This window comes from Octopus bimaculoides, chromosome 4 (assembly GCF_001194135.2).
Source record: "Octopus bimaculoides isolate UCB-OBI-ISO-001 chromosome 4, ASM119413v2, whole genome shotgun sequence".
Lineage (NCBI taxonomy): Eukaryota > Metazoa > Mollusca > Cephalopoda > Octopoda > Octopodidae > Octopus > Octopus bimaculoides.
This window is the reverse complement of record NC_068984.1, coordinates 47303398-47312850: the sequence shown is the minus strand read 5'-3', so window position 1 is coordinate 47312850 and position 9453 is coordinate 47303398. Positions and strand designations below refer to the sequence as shown.

The 9453-nt window shown below is 35.2% G+C and overlaps 1 protein-coding gene across 1 annotated transcript; it reads right to left on the bottom strand.

Annotated features, from left to right (window-relative positions):
* Positions 1-4661: 4661 nt before the first annotated feature.
* Positions 4662-8769, bottom strand: LOC106884510 (zinc finger protein OZF). The gene is made up of 2 exons (XM_014935930.2): positions 8235-8769; positions 4662-6210 (listed from the first exon to the last, which is right to left on the bottom strand). Exons 1-2 carry the CDS (start codon positions 8393-8395, stop codon positions 4971-4973), a joined length of 1401 nt encoding a protein of 466 aa, XP_014791416.1. The 5' UTR covers positions 8396-8769; the 3' UTR covers positions 4662-4970.
* Positions 8770-9453: the final 684 nt, after the last annotated feature.

The window sequence follows — 9453 nt, the reverse complement described above, 5'->3', positions numbered from 1 at the left end:
ATATATATATATATATATATATATATATATATATATAAACTATGTTGCAACTATGACAGGTAACTCAGGATAGGCTTCCGTGTTAGCGAAGTATAGATTTAATGCACCTTCAGTTGGAGTGATAAGGAAATCACTATGTAGATCATATTTTAGACTATAAATTACCTTAACAAATTTTTCGCCGACACAGTTCGCATAAAAATCACTAACCACGTTAGTGTTAATATACAATGCGTAGAAGAAAGCATTATTAGTCAATGAATTAACATTATTTCAATTATTCTAGCAAGTAAGGTAGACAACTCAACACAACTTTCAGCCTGTTTAGACATTCTCAGCTTAATGATACTATCCACACTATATTGGATTCTTATTTGAGGTTTAATAAATCTGAAACATGACCTCACTTATCTCCCGTATTTGTCAAGAAAAAAAAATTGTATTAGCGATTTACCAAAAGTACCTTTTATTCATCGCATTATTTTTAGCGACTTTTAAAAGCGGACTTCATTAGATATAACAAAACCGAACTTGACTATTACTTTCTTTTCCCACTCGGACGGCGTAGCTGAGTAATGATAATTTTCATGCATTTTCGTCAACAATATTTTGCATTGGCTTTGCGATTCTCTCAGCTCTAATTCGGCAAATTGCAAGTATAATTAAAATAACATTAGTAATAGACTAATATGTTTTTTAACTGTAATTAACATTCTAATTGGCCACAATTTAAAACGGTAATACTAATTTACAAACGCACACACCCATATTAGTTAATATTACCATATCCGAGGCAGTATATACACAAACACACACACACACTTTCTCTCTCTCTCTCTCTTTCTCACACACACACATACACATTTATATATTGTACATTAACTGTGTGAGTTGTTGTTGGCACTCCGTCGCTTACGACGTCGAGGGTTCCAGTTGATCAGATCAACGAAACAGCCTGCTCGTGAAATTAACGTAGTTCTCGAGGGATATTCAGCGTGACAAGGCTGACCCTTTGAATTACAGGCACAACAGAAACAGAGAGTAAGAGTGAGAGAAAGTTGTGGTGGAAGAGTACAGCAGGGTTCGCCACCATCCCCTGCCGGGAGCATCCTTCAGTGAGATTAAATCCACAAGTTTTTTTTAACAGAAAAAAAAACATCAATCACTAAGCATTTCAAGAAACCAACATCGCATACAACTCTTCTAAACACATGAGCACTCAGCTAGAAACCACACAATCGCTTCAAATGCTGGCCCTCACATATCCTTAACATAAGGACCACATCCCAATACCTAACCCCTGCCGTCAGGATCGGAAAATATTGCAGCCGCTGAGACTCTAGAAGGCTCAATAGAGTCCAATCATGGAGTTCTGCTCTCATCTCGGAAACGGTACGGCTGCTTCGTATACAGATATCTTGGAAAACATCCAGGTAATGGCCAATGTATGTAGAATAGGGTCGGCATTGGACTACGAATATCAAAATTGAATACTCAAGATACTTGTTGGACAGAGTTGAAAGAACCGTTTGTTAAACACCTACACCTACACCATTCACAGAGGTTGTTCGTCACTTATCAGGCACAAATTTCAGCTGATCAAATATTAATCTCTGCAATGAGAGGTCACAGCACTAGTAATACGAAAGTGTGATTAGAATGTCGCAGGAAATTATTGCATGATGGATTTTTCAAGCTGAGTAAACCAGCAGGAGACCTAGGAGTAGACCAAGAATGAAGTCGTTGGATAATATCCATAGTCTGTTGATAATTTTTGAGAATCCAGCTGTAAAGTGTAATGGCGGTGGCTTCAGATAGAATCTTACGAAGGAGGTACCTTAAGACTCAACCCTCACGATTCTCCCATGAATATAGGGCAGAAAAGTTGGTTGAGAATATGAATCACAAGTTTTCCGAGTCACTGCATCATGTTGCTATTCGTGTTTGGTAGACTTGGCCTTCTTTACAAACACAGGCAAGGCGTTCCAGTTTGTGTTCTTCATTCATTGTAATAAACAGTTCAAATGCGACGGGGCAAACAGTATCGTTAGTGCATCGGACAAAATGCTAATCGGCATTTCATCATTCGATAAAATAAGGTGCTAGTCAAGTACTGTGGTTGATGTAATTAACAACCCCCTTTCCTTCAAATTGGCCAGAATTTGAAACAATTATAAGCTGTTTACTTTTAAGCCCCATCATGATCCACTAATTTAGAGAAAATGCTTCTGGTTGTGTAAAACGCAAACATTTTGAGGCCGCTGATTGTAATCAGGGATGTTACCAAGCAGTGATAATGAAAATGGGTCCCAAACACATTTATAATACTTTTATATACTTTTCTTAATGCATCAATCAGTTTTTTAAAAGGATCAATTTCCCCAAAATAAGCGGCTTTCACTGTACACTGAAAACAGATTAATAATCAAATGATATACCCTTAGAAGACATAAGTGCACTAGTTATCTCCCGTCCATATCTCGTAATATTGTCCCTTACACTTCAAATATTGTATTTGAAAGTTGCTTCCCTTTACGAAAAGGCGTGTAGCTGAAGGATTGCAATGAGAGAGAGAGAGAGAGAGAGAGAAGGAGAGAGGAAGAGAGAGTTATGAAATACAGGCTTCATCCAAAGCAAAGATTTAAAAAAAAATATTTTTATTCATCTCACGGATCACATAACCTGCACACAATGTAATACGCTTGGCCATTAAATTTGGCATAAAATTAGTGAACGTGAAATTCATTAGCTTTTACAGTATGTTGCTGCTACTTTTGTTTAAATACATATTAGCTCCAAACGACCAGATCTATGATAAAATGTGTTGTAGAGTTGATCAGCCATTCTTGTTTTACTGCTCTTTCTAGTAGGTGTAATGCCTACATAGAGACTCCCTCTCTGACTTATCACTGTTTAGTTTGAGCAATGCAATGTTATGAACCTTTTAAATTACATGCTAGATGTAGGGAAACCTTACAATAAATACTGTCAGGTTTTATAGTTTCTCAACCCAAGTTCAGATCCTGTCAGATGCAGGTTTAGCTCAGTGGATACAGCGTTTGCTTTATTGTACCGGAAGTCTTGAGTTCTATCTCACTGTGTGGTACTCTGGGCAAATGCCTTCTGCTGTAGCCTTGACATAACCAATGTTTTGTGAATGGTATTGATATGCAGAAACTGTATGGGGCTTATATATAAATACACATAGGCATGTACATACATATCTATGTATCCATGTGTGTCAGTGCAAGTTCAAATCTCTTCATGGTGTACTCAGGTGGTAAACTTCATCTCTTGCCTAGTTTAACATCTTGGATACTCCTAACAGAGTCCAATCTGTAGCAAGTATTTAAGCCAGGCCCCACCCAATCTTGAAGGCTCTGTAAAGTATCTTGAGCACTGACTTTCAAGAAATATGAAGACGATGAAGACCATTTTTAATGTTTGATGTAAAAAAAAAAAAAGTCATTGTTCATTCTTTTTGTAAACTGTAAAAATAAGTCTTTATCATAGTACTCAAAATTCACTGATCTCCAAACCTGGTTTCATAGATTGAGAAATGCAACCTTTAACGTCTACAAATTTGAAACTGTTAACAATCCAAAGATTTTCAGTTATTTTGTCTTTTGTATTTATATAGTTTGGAATGTGAGTTTGGGATGTGGAATGATTTTCGTTTTATTTTTGATACAGGTATTAACTGCTGTTTTCCCTTCAAGCCATTCAGCTGGGAATTATAAGCAGGAACTGAATTCTGCTAACCAGGGTGGAGCAAGTAGACTTGCTTAAAATCAGCATACAAGGTTTGTTAAAAAGTTTTGTATTTGAAATAAATTAAGAAGATTTTAGTTTTTCAGACTGTTAACCTTATCTAAGAGATGAAACATTTCGAAAGAAATTTATACTTCACTAACTTAGTTCAGAAAACCATCCAGCCTCCTGATCAATTACTAAACAGGTAAATATTGGCTTCAAATTTTGACACAGGGCCAACAAGTTCAGGGGAAGGAAATAAGTTAATTACATCAGCTGGTACTTATTTCATCAACTCCAAAGGGATGAAAGGTAAAGTTGACCTCGGTGGAATTTAGAACATAAAGACAAGTGAAATGCTGCTGCATCATAGATTAACGAATTGCAACTTCAGAGTAAGAGCTATATGGAAGCAGTGACACTGTATCCATAAACTGATATAACAATATGGGGAGAGAAGATATGGAAACTGAAAGGACCTCAACCAGATTTAGGTTCAGTGAAGTATTATCTGATACATAAGATCGGAAGCAGGAAGTGATAGAAAACAAATGGGAATTTCTAAAAGACAGTTGGCAGAGGGGTACAGGCCAGATCTGTCATGACCGCTCCAGAAAAGTGGTTGTAAAAATGATGACGTAGTTTACAGAATCATTTGTGGGGCATAACTTTCGCAAGCCTGGAGGAGGTCGACACTGATATTTAAGAGTTCTTCGCTTTGAAACCAAAAGAGTTGCTATTTGTTCAGCAGGTTGAGCAACTACAAATGGGTCTTTCATCTTGTGGAGTCTAATGAAGATGCATGGGCACAGGAGAGGTAAGAGAAGGCCTTGTAGGGCATTCCTGTAATTTTTGGAGGAGTATACTGTTACAGTAATGGTGCAAAAATTAAGGAGAAAAGACATAGGTCAGTGCTTGTAGTATTTTAATGAGTGAAGGCTTGCTTTTCTTCGAGGAAAGTTACTTGGATGAACTGTGTAGTTGTGTGATTGTTATTCATGGGTGTACATCTTCAGATATAAGAATACTGTACTTCAGTCATATTTGCACTTCATAAATAAGAACTACTCTAAGGAAAGTATTTCCTAACCTTAAAAAGGAAATCTACCCTCCGTACTGTCTTAACTGTTGAGTAAAATTACCAGAGGCTCTCACTAACTTTCTTCTGTAAGTAAGCTACTTTAAACCTACCAACTAAAGTTTTTTTCAGAAAAAAATTAATTGCCAACAATAAGGCACAGAATTACATGTTTGTTACTACAGTTTTTCTGGTGTGCTGTTAAAGCACTTTTCACAAAAAACTGTTGCTGACATAAATCACAGGAAAAAGGTTTCTCTCTGTAGTGTCTTCTTTGATGTTCACGAAGGCTGTTACTTTGAGAGAAATATTTATTACATATATCACAATGGAATGGCTTCTCACCTCTGTGTATTCTGCTATGTCTCTGCAAGTTACCTCTGACATTAAAGTTCTTACCGCAGATATCACAGTGGAAAGGTTGCTGGCCATTATGTCGAATCTTGTGCTGCTGAAGACTGCTTGACTGAGAGAAATCTTTACCACATATGTCACAATGATATTGCTTCTTCTCCAAGTGGCTAATCTTGTGTACCCGCAAATTGCTTTGTTGGGTAAAGCTTTTGCCACATAGATCACAGTTAAAAGGTTTCACTCCGGTGTGCATTCTTTCATGTGTTTTTAGTAAAGTAACCTGAGAAAAGCTTTTACCACATGTGCTACATGAATATGGTTTTTCACCTGTGTGAGTTCTTTCATGTTGTATAAGGTCTCTTTTGCGTGCAAAACACTTGGTGCAATAATTGCAAAGAAACGGTTTCTCTCCAGTATGTCGTCTCTTGTGTTCCTGAAGACTGTTACTCTGAGTAAAGTTTTTACCACAAATTTCACAATGAAATGGTTTCTCCCCTTTGTGGGTGCGCATATGTCTTTTCAAATTGCACAAAATGCCAAACTTCTTGTTACAAGTATCACACTGGAATCGCTTCACACCTGTATGTGTAACAGCATGACTCTGAAGACTACTTTTACTGGTAAAGTTCTTAGCACAAATCTTACATTTGTATTCTGTTTCACTAGCATGTGTTCGTTTGTGAGTTGAAAGAATGCTTGGCTGAGAAAAATTAATGCCGCAAATGTCACAGTTGTATGGTTTCTCCCCAGTATGAGTCCTTTCATGGCATTTCAAAGTACTCCTGAAAGTAAATTTCTTGCCACAGAAACTGCAAAGGAATGGTTGTTCCCCTGAGTGTATTCGTTTGTGTAGCTCAAGTTGATGGCTGTGTGTAAATTTCTTATTGCAGGTTGCACAACTAAACTGCTTTTCCGTTTGATGTGTTTTCTTGTGTTCTTGTAAAAAAGACAGTTCTGAGAATGATTCCTGACAGGTCTTGCATTTGTGAGGTTTTCTTTCTGAAGACTGGACAGGTGTATATTTACTGAAGAGATATAAATGTGAGAAATCATTTATAAATCTAGTAATATATAGACAAGTGGAATAAAAACAATTTCTTCTTGGAAAACAGATAAGGGTTAGCAAAAGGAAAAGCAACAGCTCAATAACAAGTATTTGTAAAACATATGTTAGCATGGGTAAAATGGACATAGAATAAATGAGTGAGATGAGTATTTGTATTAACAGACTGGCCAAACAGAATGATCCATAGAAATCAACCTTAAATATTCAATATTACATTTTAAATATTATCTATATATGCATATATAAATATATAATGTAGGGTAACACTATCTCTCTCCAACTCAACCTTTTGTAGGTCTCTAAGAACTTTTGATATTTGAAATATTTGTGGGCCATTGATCTGTTCAAGGCTTTCAGTCATTTTTTTTTGTTACGAGTTTTAGAATTTTTAATACAAATGTGCAAACAAGGCTAACAGTGTGATTAAGAAGTTCACTTTACAACAACCATGTAGTTTTAGTTTTAGGTTCTGCCCTTCAGTGTGACACCTTGAGCAAAGTTTCTTCAATGATATCACTATGCTGACCAATGCTTTGTGAGTGAGGCTGGTACATGGCAACTTTTCAGAAGCTTGTCACAACTTAACAACTAGTATTAGTTTGTATTGCTGTAACTTAGCAAAACTGAATAAATACCAATCTTAGAAATTAGTACTGGGTTTGATTTGATTGATTAATCACCTCAAGGTGGTGCTCCAGCATTGCCACAATTTGATGACTGAAGCGAATAAAAGAATAAAGATATAAGTATTACTTATGTGGTAAGTGAAAAGGAAGGAGTCATAAGAAGTCCATTCTCTAAGCAGTCGCTTTGCCTTACTACCCAAATAAGGTAGATAACTCTGTTTTGTCCAGTTTACAATCTTGATAGTAAATAGATTCCATTCACCAATTCGTTAATTAGTTGCTAGCAATTGGAAAGGCATCCAACTGTATTAGTAACTGTTTCAACAAAGTCATCTCACCCACATTCAAAACAGGATTCTTCCCTCTGTTAGTATATCATCCTCCTCGCTCCTGTGTGATCACACAAGCGTTAAAAATATTTTCTCTTTGTTACATCAATGAACACCCACAAACAAAAATAAAACACTGAGTAGTGATGGGTTGAATCATTAGCTTTGAACAAATGAAAGGACTCTATTATATGAATTGAGTACTTTTACCTTTGCATTCATACCCTAACAGGCTTTGACAGACACACTGACACACCCCATCATTGATTCCATCTTACCCAATTCAACCCGTTATCTTTACCATTGTGGACTCAGCTCCCTCTCTTTCACACTAACCCTAACATTACTCTTTCCCTCCTCCTCTCTTCTACTCCAACTCCAATAGTATTCCTTCTCTTATTCTCTCTATTAACACTGTCTCACAATAATTCTGTTCTTTTCTATTATGACATACTCTCTTTTATTTCGGCAACAAGGTGATTCCCAACAGCATTGATGCTACAAAAAACACACAGTACACTGAAACTGATTGGTAATCGATTCATACAGGGACAATATGGGGCTTGAGAAGGTTTTGAGTCTTGGTGATGGCTAGATAACCTCTATAATGTTAGTGACATGAAAAAATGCACCCAATGTATAGACAAGTGGAATAATAAATATTTCTTCTTGGAAAATAGATAAGGGTTAGCAAAAGGAAAAGCAACAGCTCAATAACAAGTATTTGTAAAACATATGTTAGCATGGGAAAAATGGACATAGAATAAATGATGTTTGCTGAATTTTCTTGAGAACAATCTTTTCTTAGTGGTCAGACCGCAGGTGGTCTTCTTCTAGCAAAAAGGATGTTCACTTAGTGGTCATCCTTCTTATATGTATGTAATGTAATTTTTCTGAATCGTCAGATTTTTCAATTTGCTAGGCCACTGGTTTTAAATTGATATTAATCAAATTAATATTCAATTTGACATCCTTATTATTTAAATTTATATATATATGTATATCAATAAAGTTTAATGAAAACTTACCAGTTAGAAGTAACATATGTTTGCTGGACAACAGTTGTAAAAAGGGCAGGGTTTAATTCAAGGGAAGACGATACTGCAAAAGGATAGGAAAAGCAATTGTGATATTTTAACAATATAATATTGTCACACATGGTGTATGAATAATAGTTAGCATGTTGCATGAAATATGATAGAAGTGATTGGCTGTTAGTCAACAATAGTAGCCTTTTTTGAGAGTGTAAACTGATACAGTGATATTGGTGATTTGAAGTTAATGATATTGTATGTTGAGCACCATCTTAGACAAGGTTGAGCAAATATATGACAAAAGGCACTCCAGCTGTAGCTGTCTTGCTTTACTACTTTTCTAGTAGTTCATTATATATTATTCAATGTATAGTTTCTCTTTTTAAAACAGTGGGTTGTAATTTCTAAGAGATCTGGTCTATTTCTAGCAGTTCAAACAACCATGTTATAATTTTCTCACTAGCTCAAGTGAAATTAACGTTGAAGATAATGTCAATTACATTCTGATATCAATTATAATAGTTTTTTTTCTTTTTTCTTTTATTTCATTTAGTCAGGGAAGGAAAGATAGTAAACATGACCTTTTATCTTTTTCAGGACCTCTGAAATAAGTGAAAGAAAGATATTTTCAAACCAGAGACCAAACTTGAATGCTTGGAAGTGTTATTAGTGAATGCAAATTACTATTTAAATACAAAGTTTGACCTATAAATCTGTAGATGTAAACTGATAGATAGATGAAATTAATACATACATTAAAATAAATATGAAGCAGAATGATAAGATATATTGACTGAATAGATCAGTTTGTATTTAGTTGATACAACTGGATAATGCAGTGCGTTTTGTCAGAATAAATTGCGTTTCTAAGGATCAAGTATTGCAGATCAAAGTTACATCAGCCCAAACAAATCTTCCATCAAATGATAAGGTAACAAAAGAAAGTAATAGTATAAACAGAAAAAAATGCCTATAAAATTAAGTAAAATCATATATATATATATATGCATCCACAAGCATATATAAAGAAGAGTGTAATCAAGAAAAATCTGGAAGCACATTTTGACCAGAGGTATATAACAACCTGATAGTTTGATCAGTACAAGTGGTTTATTCATACATATATAAATAACATACAGATATATATATAACTTTATAACACACACACACACACACACACATATATATATATATATATATATATATATATATA